Source organism: Papilio xuthus, unplaced genomic scaffold (assembly GCF_000836235.2).
Source record: "Papilio xuthus unplaced genomic scaffold, Pxut_1.1 DF826933.1, whole genome shotgun sequence".
NCBI classification, from domain to species: Eukaryota; Metazoa; Arthropoda; class Insecta; order Lepidoptera; family Papilionidae; genus Papilio; species Papilio xuthus.
Genome location: NW_013531716.1, coordinates 2,099,874 through 2,120,433, shown reverse-complemented (window position 1 = coordinate 2,120,433; position 20,560 = coordinate 2,099,874). Strand labels below are relative to the sequence as shown.

Here is a 20,560-nt window from a genome sequence, read left to right as displayed (position 1 = left end):
TGGAACAGTGCCTTCTGGGTTGTCCGGTCACTCCGGAGTACAATCCTGTTTGCGGTTCCAACGGAGTCACTTACTCCAATCCTGGGAGATTGCTTTGTGCTCAAGCTTGCGGCGAAAGTGAGTACAGATAAAATATGATTTACACAAATGATTATTGAATTGCATTAAATATAGGTACAGTCAAATAATTGACATAAAGATTTTTTTAGTTGTTTGACGATCACAACTTTTGCTGTATTTTTTTAATGCTTTTTTTTAATTTATGTTTTAGATGTCAACCTACTCAGAACATCGCCCTGTCCGCGGACATAGAATATAATGATTAATGTCATATTATGTTAAGAAATAAAATAAGTTCCGAATTTCCTTGCATTTTTTTTAATTCAAATGAATGAGTGACTTTACTACTTGGCGTCGAAAATTAAGCAAAATTACGAGGCAAGCAGTCGACGGAAAATATATAAAAATATTACGTACTTCTGCATTCACAATTAATCCACCAATTATATAACTCCATTTTGATTTCTTTATATGCCCTTTGGTTGTCATTGTTATCCAGTTATCAGTCATGGCTTTTACCTTTACCGATTCAAATTCAACTTTCTGCCATTTAACTTTTTTTATTAACCGTGGGTTTCTGACATCAAAATCCCGGTTTAAAATAATCTCTGTTTTTTCAAAGATGAAAGACATGGATGACGATATATTTTATAAAGATATAGATTATGATATAGAGATTTAATGTCGGAGACCCACGGTTGGTAGTTTGAAGTCAAAAATATAAATTTTAGTCACCTCTATTATCAAAGTAATTAGGTTTTATGACAATAATACACCAAGTAATAAGTTTTCACAAGTATAATATGACTATGATACTCATTTATGTGATAACTATTTCATAATAAACATGCACTTGCAAATCATACCGTAAGTTTTCACTGTTGATTTCTATTCATTGATGAAAGAGTTCTACAAGAAAGATAGTGAAACCCCACTTTAAAACATGATTACATCAGTGACAATTGTAAAAATAAATACTATTCACACAAAATAAAAAAAATATTCCTGGATACTTAGATGTTAATTTTTATACATGTATCGCCAGTGTATGTCCCAGGCGAAGAGCTCGATACTACTACTTACAAGTAACATGTCTATAGTCAAACAGGTTGGTTCAGTGAGATTGCATTTTACTTATTGGTAAGTATTTTTAGACATTATTAGTTATAATCCTTTAGCGCGAATGACGTTCTTTCGTAACAAAGTTCAGTGTCAGAATGAAATAGTGAGGGGACACAAACTTCGACATTTTAGTAAGGCTAGCGTTGAGTCAGTGAAGGCTCATTTTCGGAATTTCTTCCTAACAGTTTTTAATTGATTTAAAAAATATGAGATATTTGTAACACAATAATAATAGACGTAGTTGTTAATCCTATAAAGTCAATAATCAATTTAAAGCCAATAGGATAAATCTCATATACTATAATTCTTAATGGCCAGGCATTAATAAGCGCCCTAAACACTTTTGCTTGTGTTCGGGTGTTTGCACACAGACTGAAGTCTATAACAATTTGATCGAGATATTCTATAGTATTTTTACGAACTGATAGAACATCTTCACATATAAACGATACTATACCCATTACAGTTATTTCCGTTACAGTCCATATGACAATATTATAAAAAGAAATAGAACATTTTCCCGACCAGACACAATAAAAACACGCCCATGTTGAAAACACAATAACCACAAAACAAGATGTCAACATCATAAATAGTTGGAAATTAAAATCATTGTTTAACATATGCATAATTTCACCTACTTTTATATATGCTATTGCTAATTTACGGATTTCAATTTTACGATCTTCAATACGTTTATTCAATTGTGAAACATTGATAAATGTACTTTTCTTAAAACTTTGATTATCTTTTTTTAAATAACTTAATAACTTATCATTTAATATCACCATTCTCTTTTTTAACATGTAAATGAAACGACATAATAATGTTATTTCTAAATTACGTTCAATATAAGCAAACAAAAGTATAAATTCTACAGTTTGTAAGTTTGACTCGTAATATACGTATAAAGTTAATTGCAAAATATGCAATGAAATAAAAAAAAATGTCAACTTTATTATTCCTGCTCTTGATTTGAGGTAAAAGTCTTTGGCGACATGGATACACAATGTTTTATCGATTTCTGCAAACCTCTTCAAGATTTGTAATAACGAATTGTTACAAGTAAAATATAAAAGTATTAACGTAACGTAATATTGTAGTAGAAATAATATCGGCGACAAAGCTGCGGTTATATTAAAATCAATTCCCATATCTGGAATTTTTACATTTAACAAGAAGTATAAAATACTAATCGTACAAACGATGACGCCGAAAATCTGTAATTTTTTTACATTTTTAATTGTTTTCGGAACATATCTGAAAATACAAAACACGTTCTCGAAAATTAGTAACACTTTAACTGATTTAATTATATTCTCAATTTTGTATCGATCAGGTCTATTAGACATTTTCAAGTAAGTCAAATTGATGTCTATTATTTGAAGTTTAGTTACACGAACTAATAGTTCTTGTTGCAATAGACTCGTGGAACTCAGTAAATGTAACTGACTAACAACTGAAACTTCTAGTGAACTAATCCATTAACTTTATCGCAATTAAATTAATTGTTGTTTGCAAACTAAAAAATAACACGTCACATTTATCGAATGCTAACAGATGACCATGCGAAACTTAATTATTATAGAAAATGAATTGGAAATTCCATTATAAAAAGGTCTGATTTATCATCATCAGCTCGCTATAAGTCCCCACCGAGGGAGATTAAGGATGATTAGGCCATAATCAACCACGCTGGTCAAGTACGGGTTGGCTGAGTCTGATTTATACACACTAGTGAGTAATAATACACCAAATTAAGCAGCCACAAAAGGTTTGTACTAAAATCACAAATTTATAGAGACTTTTTCGTTCAAAATAAACTTTTTATGTTAATTGTTTTTGTAAAAAAAAATTTTTTAATCAATTAATCTGAGTCACTTTAAGTAACATTTTTAATAGTCTTACTAATAATATAAATGCGGATGTTTCGATAGATGTTTGAGAGAACACATCTACGATTATTGAACGGCTGTATGGATCTAGCTGAAATCTATATATAAAAGAAAGTCGTGTTAGTTACACTATTTATGACTCAAGAACGGCTTTACGGCTATAGTTGAAAATTGGTGAGGAGGTAGCTTAAAGCCAGGAGACGAACATTTTTTTTTATATCAAAAGGTGGCAAACGAGCGAGCGCCCACCTGAAATCGCTGAAATAGCGAAGTGACCGTTGCGTTGCCTGCCTTAAAACGAACATAGTACTATTTATTCTTTTTTTTCGAATTTATGCCTTGAAGAGCTGCTTTTTATTTAACTTATCTATATATTAAATTTTTATATGTCCTCGCAAACGGAGTCGCGGGTCAGCGAGTTTAGTATAAATGTAGAGCATAGTCTGGAAAAATACATAGGCTACTAATTATTTTTTTTTGCATTCCGTGTATACATAAATTAGGCTTATTAGATAGGTATTTAGATCCTCGAACCCCACAAAGATTTTGTACCACAAGCCACACTCTCTGTATATCTAATACGTTTATGACAATTGAATGTCAAAAATGTAATTAGTATAATGTAAAGTTTATTACTTAAATATAATTACGATTGATATAAAACTGCCTTATCGTGATATTGACAACCATTTATTTAGAACAGTATATTGTTTTCTATGTACTAATACATTTGAATTCGTCAGGAATAGTTGTTTTACAAGAATATTTGGTAATACGAATCTTAAAACAAAATGGAACTTAAGAAGCAAACAAATTTTGACAACACGAGGTCTCTCGTTGTAAAAAGCATGAAGCCTTTGTTATGTATTGAGTATTGTTATGGTATATTCAGATGTGGGCTGACTGAAGGATGTTCATATGCTCTTGACTTAAGAATGAAAATACTCGGAATAGCTATCACTATGATATGGGTAACAGTTTATTTTGGGTCCATTGCATTCCCATTTGAACGTGATGAACAGATATTACGATTGGAGGATAAAATTATTTTTATGTTGATCGGCTTTTCTTACGCGAGCTCCTCAATAGTTTTTGTTTTGTTTCACAACCACAAATATCAGAAAGCTATAGAAATCCTTGCTGGTGTTGATATTGCACTTTTTGCAAATATAGATCGTAAAGTTTATAAAATGTCATTTAGACAATGCAAAATATTATTCGCTTTATTTATTTTTCATTGTATTATTTGGCTCGTTTTATCAAAGTATTGTACTGAAGGTTTTTACAGCTATGAATATTTATTATTTATTTTAATTAATTTCGAAAGGAAAATTGAAATGCTCGTCTTTTGTCAATTTCTTTATATACTTAAACAAAGATTATTGTTAATTAAAAATTACTTGAATATAATATCATTTCATCGAAATTATGACAATTTTACGGTAAATATTAAAAATCGGATTGATTTTAATTTTATTGGACATATTTCTAGTACTAATTATAAAATACGTGATCTAGCACATGTATATACTAAAATAGGAAAGATATTTATGTTAATTAATGAAATTTTCAATTACTACATAATGACGACTCTGGCCACGGCGTTTATAACAATCATAATAGTCGTTTGGTCTCTTCTAAACGAATATAAATTTTACAAAACCTACATAATAGAGTCAATACCGACGGTGTTTTATATTTTTCTGGAATTATCATCGATAATTTTGTTATCATGTTACTGTGAAAATATTATTGCAGCAAGAAACGAACTGAACAAATTGCTATTAAATATCACAACGCAAGAAAACCTTCCATTACAAATGATATATCAATCAAATATGTTTGTAAAATTGACAGAGATATGGCATTTATCAATTAATGGATTTCACATGTTCGATATTAATTTACAACTAATTCTTAAATTTATAAGTATTTGCACTTCATACTTAATTGTAGTAATTCAAGTTTATCGTTTAATATAACAAATGTATATTCCTAGATACTTTTTTCAATAATGTTTTCAGAATTAATACTTTGTTATAGGGTTCCGTACCTTGAAAGGAAAAGACCAGAATCCTTATAGGATCCGTTTGTCAAGGCCCTATTTTTAGAGTTACGTCACTACTAACCTGCTACTCGTTTGATTGCAAATATATTTCTAATACCTAACTGAATTATATGTTTTATTAATGTGTTTAGTGTGATATAATTAAATGGGTTTAAATCTTGAGTATATACATCGTTTAATTTCTGCTCCTTATTTTTTTATATGATATGGTCGTAAACGAACAGGCGGTCACTTAAATATACTGAAAAAGCGAAGCCACAACACGACAGCCGACATCCGCCGACAACCGTCAGCTTGTGCTACTCGACAGGTTTTGTTTTATTTATCTCTCCGTCTGCATAATAAGTAGAATAAATACTATATTAATAACTTTGCAAAATTGAATGCAAATTGAATTGCAGTAGAACCGTTTAGGCTACGGAAGTCGCAATGTAAAGGACACAATATGTTATTATTACATATTTACAGTTAGGAAGAAAATCCGACGCTGTGCCGGTGTATCGGCGCAACACTAGCTTTATTAAAATATCAACGCTTATGTCTCCACACTAATCAATCTGACACTTGACTTGGTAACGAAAGCGCGCCATTCGCACTAAATGATTCCAACTAATAATGCCTAAAATTACATATGTATACACTTGTATGACAAAAACAACACCCTATATTAAGTATACAACAATGTTGAAATACTAAAATCAATACTGTTCAAGTATATGCTTTTCAAAACCAATCAATTAACGGATAACATCAAACACCGATATTATGAATTATTAAACAATAAAAGAAAGACTTTTATCTTGATAATTTGAATATATTAAAGTAGTTGTTTTCATTTGATGTCAAACCATATTTGAAGTAACCGTTGGAAAATTATTAAACATTTTTACAAAAACAAAAAAATGAAAATAAAACAACATTCAACTATTGATTCTGTCAGTACATGTATAATACAATGCATGAGATCTTTGATATTTATTGAATATGTTTACGGTATATTTAGATGTCGCTTGAGTGGTCGATTGACAGATGCTATTGATTTGCGAATGAAATTCATCAGCGTAATTGTTACGTCATTATGGCTAACAATTTACTTTTTAGAAGTCATACCATACCTTGGAGGACTATTTAAGGAAGCAGTCGCAACACTACAATGCTTGAGTTGGATGATAACTGGATTTCAATATGCAGGAACGATTATATTATTAGTTTTTTGGCAATCAGAGAAAAATCGAAATGTTATTGAAATGTTTGCTAGCATTGATATTTCGTTACACGCAGGCATGAATCACAATTTTTACAGCATGTCATTATATGAATGTAAGAAATTATTAATTATATTTATACTCTTTTGTGTCTTATTAATCGCTATATTTATTTATTTCATTATAAAAAGTCACCTTGTAGGAAATATAGCACTTCTTATTGTTTATTTCGAAAACAAAATTGAAATAATTGTGTTCTGCCAATTTTTGTCTATGATAAAACAAAGATTGTTTTTAATTAATGATTATTTAAATAAGATTACATTGAATCGAACACATAGAATTTTTGTGCAAAAATCGGAACGTAATGTGGATGTCAATTTTATTGGACATATTTCCAATGATAATTTTAAAATTCGTGATTTAGTTTTTTTGTACTGCAAAATAGGAAAGCTGTATAATTTAATTAATAATATTTTTAATTATTTAATGTTTTCAACACTGGCCAATGCTTTTTATATTATCATAATAAACACATGGATCTCTTTATACTATTCAAAATTAAGTCATAACTTTTTAGTTTCACTTCCAATGTTGTTCAGTATCTTATTCGAATTACTTTTTGTAAATATTATTGTATATTATTGTGAAAATATAATAGCTGCCAGAAATGAGATAACAAATTCTCTGCACGAAATCACCAACAATAAATATTTACCGGTATATATGAGAAAGCAAGCGGAAGTCTTTTTGGATTTAATCAAGGTGTGGCCCATGTCACTTTACGTTTTTAATATGTTTGATGTGAACTTTAAATTAGTTCTAAAATTTATAAGCATTTGTACCACCTATGTTATTGTTGTAATTCAAATTAATGATCTTATATAATTTAATTTGGTAATTAATAAACGTAAAGTACATACACACTTTTATAACTGTCAGTACGCTTTCTTGCACATCTCGCTTTAAACGTGGTATTCCACTGATGAAACATATGTCCAAGAACGTAATATCAAACCTCTCAATTTGTTGTTTACTGTTTTTGTGTAGTTCCTCTTACAGTGGAAATCCCCAATATATAAGTTAACTAATTAAAAAAAAAATGATTTGCCTAAACAAATTATATTATTTGCAGTATTAGGAGACTCACTAATTGTAGGTTTGGTTTGGGTTGTTTTATTACATTAAGAAAATTTGTTTGTTAAATTTTTTGATACTTTGGTAAGGGTATGATTCCACTGTCGCGACATTAATATAGTAGTGCTTTTTCTAAAGTAATTAAAGAATGACAATATATTTATACAAAAGACAATGCAATGGTATTCGTAACGATGACGATTTTTAAAATTTCGATTTCATTCATTGTTCGACGAAACTTGAAATTTTCGATTTAAAATTGTCAAGTTTTGTCAGTAGTGAATAAAAAAAACGAACCTTCATTAACGTTTAGTTCGATACATTTTTACGAATTATAGGAAAGTAATTCGTCTCAAAGTTATTACATACCGTATTGATTATTCAGTACAGATAATATCAAAATGTATTACATAAAAATAATTATATTTAATGAAAAGTTTCTTATCTTTGTACTAGAAAGAAATTAAAATAGACATAATGTCGTATTTGATGTCATATTCGTTTCAAACACGTTGATGAACAGATATTTTGTTACACATTTGTTACTTAAAATTTTTCCAAAATGAATACTAAGCAACAATCTACTGTTGACATAATAAGTGCTTCTATTATAAATTGTATGAAACCGCTGTTGTACGTTGAATATTGTTATGGGTTATTTAGATATCGTTTGGGCGAACGATCTTCAGATGCAATTGATTTGCGAATGAAATTAATTAGTATAGCCATAACCTCAACATGGATAATTACATTTTTCTGCGTTGTTTTTTATGATCAAATAGTGTTTACTAATGTGGTCATGGTAGCAGATTATTTGATCTCCTTTTTGATTACGGTTGGATACGCATTTTCTACGATTTTATTAGTTTTGTGGCAAACTCAATATAATAAAAAGGTAATTGAAATGTTCGCCTGTATTGATATTTCTCTCCATGCAAGTATTGACCAAAATGTTTACAAGATGTCATTTCGTCAGTGCAAAATATTATTTACAATATATATATTATTCTGTTTAATTTGTATCGCTATTTATGCTTATTTTTCATCAAATGATAACAGAATTGAATATTTATTATTTTCTTTAATTTATTTCGAAAGAAAAATTGAATTATGTGTGTTTTGTCTATTTTTATATATGCTTAAACAGAGATTGTTGTTGATCAAAAATTATTTAAATAAGTTAACAGATGTTGGAATGTTGAGACATAATAAAGTTAAGAAATTGGACGTCGACTTTATTGGACAAATTTGTAACGAAAATTACAGATTACGTGACTTAACATCTGTGTATTGCAAAGTTGGAAAAACTTGTATGTTAATAAATAAAATTTATAATAATTTAATTATAATGACGTTGGCTACTGCATTTATATTTATTATAGTAATTTCATGGACCATCTTATATAGTCATAAGTTTAATAATAATTTTATAGTTTCATTATCAATGTTGTTTTATCTTGGTACTGAATTTATATCGATAATATTTATGACATATTATTGTGAAAATATTACTATAGTACGTAATAAATTAATATGTATATTATATGAAATGAATCGTGGCGATCTACCAATAAATATGAGAAAACAAGTAAATGTTTTTGTGAAAATAACAAATGTATGGCGTTTATCAATTAATGTATTCAATATGTTGGATGTTAATTTAAGTTTAGTACTTAAATTTGTAAGTATTTGTACTTCTTACTTAATTGTAATAATTCAAATTAATCGTTTAATTTAGTTAGTGTGTTTAAAAAACGCTTGATTTATGTAAACTCATATTATGACTTTAAACACATTTGTAACATTATTTTTTCACGTAATAAATTGTGTGTTCTGAAAATATGCGATTTAATTTTTTTTATGAAATTAACTAATTACTTATACTAAAATACGTTTTTCCAAAATCCAATATTAATGCACTGATAAGTAACTCTGGACATATTTAATTTTTTTTAATTTAGTTACTTTTATCTGGCGACAGGTGCAGTTTTTATGTCTATCGTTCTGCAACGAACATTAAATTAATTATTAATAGGATAGGAAGTGGACGTGGTCTTTCCGGATGAGAGGATGCGTGGAAAGGGAAAATATAGGACGACGCATATGCAATTGCGTATGTCTATGGGCAGCGCTCGCTTCGCTGTTTCAGCGATTTCAGGTGAACGCTCGCTGTTTGCCACCTTATGATATAAAAAAATATATATATTTTCATAGATTATTTATTAAATATATTTGCTACAGAAAATGTGTAACTTGAATAACCACAATCAAATATGATGCACATAAACTTATAACTTTAAATATACTTTGCAAATCTGTACTAAACATGTCATAAACGTAAATTCGAAGTGGCCAAATTTTTAACGTTTCCATAAATACTTTTGCTTGCACCCTCATATATTTCGGTAGGTCATAATCCATAACAATTTCGTTAATTAAAAGTATCGTTTTTTCTTTAGCACGTAGTAGTTTGTCACAATTTAAAGACAACACTACCATCGCAACTATTTGGGTATAGCTCCAAACCATTATTCTTAATAAATATCTATATGTTTTGTTCGATTGAAAAGAGTACAACGATGTCCAAAACGTAATTATTATAAATGAAAATGAAGCAACGAAAGTTGTTAATATCAGTGAATTAAATGTCCTGTTTATTATTTCACATATTTTGCCAATTTTATAATACGTTACTGTCAAATCAAGAATTTTCATATTATCATCTGAAGCACGTCCAATAAAGTTAACACAATCATCAATAACATAAACGTTATTATAAGAATTAAGTTTAAAAGTTTTCATGTAATGTTGTTGCGTTATAAATCTAGTAAAATATCTGTTTATTATTACCACACGTTTTCGAAGCATTCCAATTAAAATATAAAAGAACAAAACTTCTAATTCAATTTCAAAATATATAATGACAGATAAAAAATATTCTATCTTAAGTTCTACTTCATTAAATGTATCGAAAATCGTCAGAGAAATGTACGAAACACTGAGCACGGATAAAAGTATTATAGTCTCCACTCGCGACTTCTTATAGAAATCATCATCCATGTTAACACGTAAAGAACAATCGATATCATGTAGTAAGGTGATTAAGTTAACAAAATCATGATTCTCGACAAATAATTGCATAATTATTGTTACTGTATATTGTAAGAAAATCAATAAACTTGGTGCAACTTCAGCAAACCTAGTAATATTGCTATCAGTAATGAAATCAGTAGTCAACATTGCACAGAATATGGCAATAAATAAATATATTAAAACTCCAATAATTCGCATTCTTCGATTAGCTGGTAAACACATTTCTCCGTCGACGCGAAAACGGAAAATTCCATAACATCTTTCTAATAAGATTATAGGTTTGATAGTAGACAGTTCACGGTTCTTGGTATTCGATGATGTTAACACATTCATATTATTATTTTCTTGTTCTGCTCGACACTTTTGATATATGTTCTGTCGTTAAGCTATTGCTATTGACATTTGACAGGAACGTAGAAATTTATGTCTTTATATGTTAGTTACTTTAATATATAGAACATAAGATATTTATCTATATAATTCCGACCATTATGTTTATAGAAATTGTTCATTTATGCATAACGCGTTTATATTTTAATATACACTAATGTATAGCAAAGTAACGCGTTAATAAATATTAAAAGGTGAATATACACTAGAGCATTTTCTCCAGCATTTGTATGTAATATAACGTTCTTACGAATTGTATAATATAGGTTCGTTGTCGTCGTTGCGGTTCGTTGTTCTGTTATAATCAAATGCTCTAGTCTGTACTCACCTTAATGTGAATAAGTAACATAACATAAACGAAATGTAACAAAATTATCTAATTCAGAAAAGATGTAATATAAATGATAAAAGGACAATAATTATGATAAATATATAGTGAAAATATCTTAATTTTATTGTAATTGACCATAAAATTCTCTTACATTGTTAATAAAATCAATCTATCAGATGGTAAACTCCGAAACAATTTATTTACATTATTCAATATTTCTTCGATACCATATTTAACAATTGGATCGCCAAATTCTTCAGCAACCATAAGCCAATTTTTATTCATAAAATCTAGAACCATTTTACCTGAAAGTTAAATAATTTTCTTATATCTTTAACACGTTTTGACAAGTTGCACGAATCAAGCTAATACAACAATCCACAGTACGTTCCTACTGTTGAAACAGCATTATAAAACTATATCGCTATCTCTATTTTTCTCTACAAGAAAGACAGGATAAAAAAATGTTAGTCGTGTAAATCTCTCGGCAATAGAAGCCCATGTTTAGGTTAAAAGAGAAAAATATAGTACTTACTCAAAACAGGGTTTCCTTTGAAGATGTTTGTAAAATTGTAGGAAACTTGTTCTTTAAATGTGTGCGTTGATTTGATTTTACTTATTTCTATATGCTCGCGACCATTACTGGCTAGTTTTGGAATTAATTGAATACTTGTTTTCATTTCTATACGACCTAGAAAATATTTCATTACATTTAATGACAATGGACTATTTAAATTTTCTTACAGTATATAAGTTTAATTATAACTATAGTAAATTTAACAAAAAATTATTAGCTATAATTATCTAATTTTTTTTTATTTATATAATTTGATTAATTACACATAAATATGTTAAATATAAATAAGAAAAGAATTTACAATAACAATTTTAATGTACATTTATCTACATGTAATGTCTTTAATATAATTCTACTAGCTGTCGCCCGCGACTCCGTCCACGCGAGATTCAAAAAAGATGTTGGTCGATTCTCAGACCTACACAATATGCTCACAAAATTTCATGTGAATCAGTCAAGCCGTTTCGGAGGAGTATGGGAACGAAAATTATGACACGAGAATTTTATATATAAGATATAAATAATATAACCAAAGTCTGTAGAAAAAGTTTGATGAATTTTCTTTAAAACATAGATATGAATAGTTTGAGTAGCGGTTGCCCGCGACTCAGCCCGCAAGAAATTGAAAAAAGAAAAAAAAATAGTAGCCTATGGTTTCTTTCAGACTATGTTCTATATGTATGTCGTTCTAAAGATACCTTCAAACAAACATCCATCCATCCATCTAAAGAATCGCATTTATAATATTAGTCTTCATATATTAGTGAACTTATACTTACTACACTTGATGGTAGAATCTCCCTCTCCATTTACGGGAAATATGAGCATTCTTCCGGAAGACTTGTATCTACCTTGGATAGTAAGATTGCAATGAGACGTCAACTCATAGTTATTTCCAATATTCCTGAAATGAAATCGACGCTTCAATACAAAAACATTTTTTTTATTTCCATTTATGACTAACTTTTATGTATTAGATATCGCCCGCGAACATAAAAAAAACTTAGTAAGTACTCATGTGTTTTTCCAGACTATGTTCTACATCTATGCCAAATTTCATCGAGATCCATGCAGCCGTTCCGGAGATACCTTCAAACAAACATACATCCATCCATCTATCTAAACATTCGCATTTTTAATATTAGATTGAAGAATAAGATTGCTGTTGATTAATATAGACTTTCTACTTTACAAAAAAAACTAAATATTTTACAAAAAAAAAATATTTTTACTTACCTTACAGAATCGAAAATACAACTCTTAAATCCTGTTGCGTTGCCATTTACGAATTTAATTTGTAATCCACTGGGCAAATTGAATTGCAAGTTTTCAAATTCAAATGGATCTAGACATTTTATTCCCAGCTCCGGAATACCATTAAGGAAAACTTCAAGGACCGATTGTAAGAACTCTTTTAAGCATTCTGGCGAATCGCCACTGCAGGATTTTATAAAACCATCTGTAACAAAAAAAAGCTATTGAAGCCTACCCGACATCCTATGCAAAAAATAACCCCAAAAATATAAATAATGATATATTTGGCAAGGTGGTTGGTTTTGATATGTTTTTCATAAAATCTCTATTACGTGTACTTTCTTGTATGAGGATAAGGTTAAAAGTAATTCATATTTGAATTTATAATCTATAAAATACATAAAAACTAAAATTATGTTATTTAAAAATACTTACTAAAAGTTTCGCTACCCGCTTTTTTCATAACTAGCAATAATACAACTGTTGACAGTATGATATTTAAATTAAAATACATTTTGTAATAGAGATATATATTCTAGACGTCAGAAACACAATTGAAGGTAAATTATAAAATTGCATAAATTTATACATCATGTCATTACGGATAATAAGTAAAATTAACGAGTATCGTATTAAATTTTAAAATATTGTCCTAATTATATTAATCAGATAACATTTTAGGAAATGCTTTAGCTAACGTGGTCATTTACAGATGGCATAAAATGATTTTGAGAAACTAACTGTCGCCCGCTACTCCGTTGGCGCGAAATTAACAAAAAAAATGTAGTCCATGTGTTCTATGCCAAATTACCATGGTCCATGCAGTCGTTCTGTAAATACCTACTAACAAACATCCATCCATTCATATAAATATTCTCATTTATATATTATTAAGATAAATAAATACTGTACTTTAGGACTTGTTTCCGATATTGTATTTCTCTACCAATTTTATAATTTGTACAAGGACGAAGATTTTTTGTGCGTAACATTTTCAAAGGACTTTAGTAATTACATACCTAATATTCATAATATCACCAACCACTCTCGTTATTACAGCCCCTATTAAAGTAACCTCAATGTCATTCTATCGACAATAGGTAATAATGGACTATAGATGATTTATTGACTTGAATAAGCACTATAGGTAATAAATTCAAGGGTGACTTAATCCAATATAATGGATAAAACTCATACTATTTACGTTGAAAACAATTTTATTGCTAGCACAAATAAAGAATACTATTTTTAAGTCCGAAATAACAACATAAGTATCACAGGCAAAATTAATAAACACCGAGAAAACTATAAGTAACTAAAGTCCTTTAGATAATCCTTAATAATAAAACCTGTATATGGTCTTTATCTCGGATATATTTTCTTTACTTTTGGTATAGTTCTTTTCATATATCTTGGCGGTCCATGGTCTTGGGCACGCTGGGTTTTTCGCCACATCCTACACCTACAATTGTGTTCTGCGACACGTGAAGTTAAGAGCCATATATCTGATAACTATTGTAGCCATTGCTATAAAAATATACCCAGGTACAAACAATGACATTAGTCATATAATCAATAGGATACTGAGTCAATGCCTTGTTAAATTACGGATATAGTACAAGGCTAGATTTGATACCTGACTAATACTACATATAGAGAAAAAGTTTAAACGAAGTTAGTACGTAAAATGATTCTCTTACAATTTTTTATTGGATTCAGTAATCAATAAATGTTAATTACATGTAGTCGTGTTCCTCAAAACACGAAATCCGGACGTAAATCCAATACTTGGTATCGAACAAGGATTTGGAAATAACTTTTATATCTCATTGCAATGATTTATTTTATTTTCAATAGATACATAAAATCATCTTTCGGACTGATACATCTATCATTAATTAGTTCTGACAAACACAATCACTAATGACTTACATTCTAATAAATCAAACTGTAAATGGGCCGAAAAATTTGCTGTGTAATAGCCAAACGGTGTAGTGGATAACTAACCGCAACATTACAACTTACCAGTTGCGGTCAGGGAAGTACAAAACATCAGATAATTAAAATATATCTTTTAAGCATAATGACACAATATACGTACACATATTTTTTATTTAACTTGCCGGATTGAGGTCATCAGTGTCTTTACTTTTTTTTAAACCTAAAATTTTGTTGAACGCTGCGGACTTGTACGATATTCCGAGCGGCTAAAATATATGGCAACATATATACCTATTACTGTAGTCGTTTAGTTATGCCACATTTTTCATTATATTTTGTAGCAATTTCAAAATTCCGGACGTGTCTCATGTCATATTTGGCGTGTCACTGTTTATTTAGGGATTTTAAAATCAAACGTTTTTATTTGTATTTGGCATAATTTTAATTTCTTTAGATATCATAGTTTTTAATAAATAACATAAAGCTAAACTAAAATACAGAATACATTACAATAGTATTATTTTAATCATTCTTTAAAGCGAACATCGAAGTCATATTCATTAGGTTCTGGTGTGGGTACATTGAAAACATTATTTAAAATATCTTGTGATATCGTGATAGTAGTGTGAGGTGGTTTGGTTGCCGGTCTGAATATATTTCCGTCAATGTTGCTCGTCCAAGATGGTTGATCTACCGAGTTAAAGAAATCGTCTCCATTCGGTGGTGGAGTTGTAATTGGTTTTGGGCAAGGGCTTAATCGCTTTAATTCTACATCTGAAACAAATTAAATTGAAATTTAGTATTAATCTTCCTTCCTAAGTAAAGTAGGGGGGCGGGGGGAATAGGAAGTGGATTTGACAAGAGTGCACGTGACCGTGACCTTTGCTCATTTTTCACCATGTTTAAAAAAAAAGTTAATAAGAACTTACCAATGCCACAATACTTTGCACATTCCAATTTACCGATATTCTGATATGTTACATTGTTGGTGCCGCAAACAGGATTGTACTCAGGTGTTGTGGGACAAGATGCTATGCAACGACGTTGAGAGTCTGATTCAGTTGTAGTGGTAGGGTATATAGTAGTCTCGGTTGTAGTACATGGCAGTTTACGATACAGTTTAACATCTAAAAATAAAAATATAATTAACGAAAATAAACAACTAAAATCTAATATATTACTAAAATGATGGCTTATATATTGTAATACATTGTTGATCAAAGTTTAAGTGTTTCATGCAAACCAAAATATTAGAATATTTATCAACGTAGTCTATTTTTTTAGTTTTTTTACGTGTAAATTAAAGTATTTATAGCACATAAAGCTACCTTATTTACTAATTACTTGGCAGTATTAATAAATAGCTATGATTTTTTTTTTATTTAACATTATGTATTTCGGCATCTCTACAATACTTACCAAGGCCACATAACCGAGCACATTCCAAATGTCCTATGTTGGAATAAGTAATTCTATTTGTGCCGCAAACAGGGTTGTATTCAGAAGTCGTGGGGCACCCTTTGATGCATTCATCGTAATTCTCTCTTGACGAAATTGTTGTCACCAGTCGCGGTAAATCTGTTGTAGATCTAGAATAAAAATTACACTTAAATATAAAAAAAATTGTAAATTCAACTGCATGGAAAATAGTTTTGACTAATGTTAAAAAAATACACAATTTAAAAGTATTTGTTTAAGACCACAATATATTCGAAGTGTATAATCCATTTTGAATTTTCAAGGACATAGTGTGCAAAACAAATATTATTTTTGTGTGTGTGTTTATGTTATTATGGGAGCTATTATTACCCATGATCAAATCCAAACGCATCATCATAAAATGTATTCATAAAAGGTTAATTGTTTTAAACCAATTTATAGGTATCGTAATTCTATGGAAATTTACATCATCGGCAATACACACTAAAAGTACATGCTGTTCGTAAGATATGGGATTCTTACTAAGATGCACCATGGTCACGGGCTGACTGACTTAATTATGGTAAGAATCCCGATTTTTAGCAGTATATTAGTAAAAACCTTGAAAGTTTGACATTGTATAAACTACTATTGACTAATAATTAATTAAATAATACTCCGGGAAAAAATACTATTCGTATAGCAACTTACATTACCCTCCTATTGGACAAATACCACTTAAAATTGTGATTGTAGATTGTAGATACCGCAAACTTATAATAATAATGAAAATAAAAAACTTTTTTACAATAGAAAAAAGATCAGAAGTTGGCCGTTTCGCTTTAAATTTAAATATTACAAAAACAATCAAACAATTAAACACGAATAATTAACACTCAGAGATTCCAATGAGGATAAATAAAAATAATGAAATATTTAATGCGCTGATTTAAAGACAATAACAGAGCCTACCAAAAGAAATTTTTACGGCGATAGTCAATTGTGCTAAGTACTATTTTTAACCGTACTAAGAACGTTTTTTCGTAAATAAAATCAAAGGAAAATACTATTTTTCAATTCTATTTACACAATACTTCCATTCGAATAATATTATTTTCCAAATAAAAATAGTGCAAGCCGCTACGAAAAACCTTTATTATTACGTTTTGATACATACCTAATAATAAAATCTTTCTCATAATAAACAATTTCCTTTGCAGCTTACCCTTAATCACGTTTCTAACCAAAATAGTATTTGAAATGTGTCCGGTTCGAAGTATGTTGTACCTTGTCAAAATAAATTAACATTAATTGAACAAAAGATCTACAATCATATTTCAGAATTTTAAACCATTTTAAAGTTTTATTAAATATTGAAGCAATATTAATTTAAATGGTTAATAAAAATAAAATAAAGTTAATTCAAGATCCTTGGGAATAACCGCTCTTTAACCGCAAGGCAGAAGTTATTTTTATGTCCAAAAAATATTGGTTATTCCAAAGAAACGCGGACGCATATTAACTTTTCGCTGAAATTAGTCTACAATACAAAAGCAACAAAATGTGTGTTTCACTATAAAATCACGAGCTCCGGTTAATCCTAAGATTTACAATCTATATCAAGTAATAGGTACTTTAAATGCACGGTGAATTTCGGTAAACAACCGGCTAACATTATGTTTCTAACATAAAGATTATGGAATTAGGATTATCATTATGGTTATAAGCTGCGCGAAATGTTTATTTTCACCCCAGAGTTACCTCCGGTAAAGTTCTTATACGAATAAACGAGAGTTTAACCACGATCCTACCTGATGTTAAGTAGTGGAGGAAAGCTGGCACTCGCTAGTTTAGAAAGTGACTATTTACCCTACTCTTGAAGGCCCTAAACTGCTTCTAAACGACCTTTAACAAATCTTAACCGTTTTAAAGATTAAATTTGTATCTTGTTATGTTTTTTTAAGTGGTGACAAACCGAACTTCTGCAATATATTATTTTGTTACGGTGTAACGTAATACTTTTGTAATTAGTAGCCAATGTTCTAGCTGTATCACACATTATAATTTGCAAGCTTCAATAGACCGAAAAATAAGATTTCTTTTAAATCGATAAGTAAATCGATATTCTAGTTGAGTACGATAAGCGATGAAACGTAAAAAGAACAAAAAATACCTAATAATTCTTTTATAAGTTAAATAGATTGACTTTTTTGTGGTCTGTACCTGTATAAATTGAAGCAAAAAAGTAATATAAATACTCACTTGGTGGTTATCTCGCGGTCTTCATTATCAGAGTCCGGGAACCAAATTCGATCTGGATTCCAATCTTTAGGATATTTGTGGCCTACTCCACTCTGACTATGATGATGTTCCAATCCACCAAAATTATTATTATTCCGCGTATCTGTGTAGTCTTCAAAGATTATTCTATCGTTATAATGATCACTGGTGTCATATCGATACCAACTTTTACCATCAGCATTGGAACTTAAAAATAATGATATGACTGTAACAAAAAAGAACAGGTTAAAAATAAAAAAAAACCTTCAACTTAGTCTTCATTTGTTTCTTTATTAGTCTTCTTTGTCAAGAGATTCCTTTAAATGATAAAGTTCATTACACAACCATATCACTAGTTGGTATCAGTCAACTCTCTCCTATTATGTTTTCCTAGTATTTGGTTGGTATTTAATACTGGGCCATACAATTAAATAAAATGTAAATGTATTGATTCTATTTCAAATCCTAAAAAGATGCATGTACGTATTATGGGAAACCAAAATTGTTGTTTGTTTGTTTGTTTTAGTTTTTTTTTTGACTTTAAATAACTTACTATATAGACTTTTGGTAAAATCGAATGGGAAAGGTTTTTTGAAGAAAAATCATATATTTGTAAACAGATTTTAATCAAATGATTATTTAATAATTAGGATAAAAGATAATGGATATTTAAGTCTGGTTATTCTTTCAATGTTTGTAAATAAGCGTATCTTTACCGGCTAAGGAAATACAGTGCGAAGTAGTTTGTTTTGTTTTGAAAAGAAATTAAATAAAAAGTATTTCTTTCCTTATTATGAAGACTAGTTGCAGGAACGATAGAATATTGGCACTTTTTATATTTTATATAGTTTGAAAAGTGTTACTGAAATTTTATAATATGTTTAGAATGACATCTATTCGTTTCGTTGCAAGGAAAAGCGAATGACGAAATAATAAAAATCTACGATTATTTTACTAAATTCTCACTAATCATTCATACATTATTTACAAATGTATACGTAGTAATATTTAACGTATTATCTTACAAATAAATGAAAAATATGTAAAAAGACACTTACCTAAAAATAAAACGACCTTATCCATAACTAGTAATCCGTGCCAATGCAACACTGACGTAATAAATATCCAAACAATTGTTTGTTCACTTAACTGCGGAGCGTCACAAGACTGTCAAAGATGGTGAATGAGTAACTAATATGATCTTACCCAAGTATATAAATTCCCCTCCTTTCGTCGTCTACTAACTAAACGTGTTCGGACCATTCAACATGACTCAGATCCTTTACTACGCCAGTGCATTGTTTCTGTAAATATCACGATAGGCTATTTAAAAATATGCAATTTTACCCACGAGTATAGTTGCGTAATTTTTTTTAATCATTATTTATTTTTACTTCTTTTTAACATTATAAATGCGAATGTTTAAATGGATGGATGGTTATTTGTTTGAAAGTATCCTCGGAACGGCTCAACGGAACTTGATGAAATTTGGCACAGATGTATAACATAGTCTGGAAGAACACATAGGCTACTTATACTGTACTTATATTTAGGTCACCAAAACCGACGGTAAAGTATTAGTGAGAACATTTTAATTTGTGGTCAAGCGCTAACTCATTCAACATAAAAAAATCTATATTTTATAGCTACTAGATATGTAAAGTTATTAAGACATTATCATGCCGGATTTAAATCGGAGTTCCCGGATTAGAAGGCAGTGTAATCAACTGTACAGTATGTTCTATACGTCCAGTCAGACAAGACATCAAGGATCTAATTAATATGTAT

General features: G+C 29.4%; 2 protein-coding genes and 1 long non-coding RNA gene across 3 annotated transcripts; 1 reads left to right on the top strand and 2 right to left on the bottom strand.

Annotated features, from left to right (window-relative positions):
• LOC106122200 (uncharacterized) lies at nt 1-366 on the top strand. The gene is made up of 2 exons (XR_001228087.1): nt 1-117; nt 272-366. It is a non-coding gene; the product is annotated as an uncharacterized LOC106122200 (long non-coding RNA).
• An 11,082-nt stretch (nt 367-11,448) lies between these two features.
• On the bottom strand, nt 11,449-13,619 carry LOC106121850 (uncharacterized). Its single transcript, XM_013317678.1, has 5 exons — nt 13,568-13,619; nt 13,115-13,337; nt 12,658-12,782; nt 11,837-11,992; nt 11,449-11,606 (listed from the first exon to the last, which is right to left on the bottom strand). Exons 1-5 carry the CDS (start codon nt 13,593-13,595, stop codon nt 11,449-11,451), a joined length of 690 nt encoding a protein of 229 aa, XP_013173132.1. The 5' UTR covers nt 13,596-13,619.
• A 1,888-nt stretch (nt 13,620-15,507) lies between these two features.
• LOC106121974 (uncharacterized) lies at nt 15,508-19,969 on the bottom strand. The gene is made up of 5 exons (XM_013317814.1): nt 19,831-19,969; nt 18,755-18,998; nt 16,493-16,662; nt 16,003-16,200; nt 15,508-15,847 (listed from the first exon to the last, which is right to left on the bottom strand). Exons 1-5 carry the CDS (start codon nt 19,853-19,855, stop codon nt 15,600-15,602), a joined length of 885 nt encoding a protein of 294 aa, XP_013173268.1. The 5' UTR covers nt 19,856-19,969; the 3' UTR covers nt 15,508-15,599.
• Between the last annotated feature and the right edge of the window lie 591 nt (nt 19,970-20,560).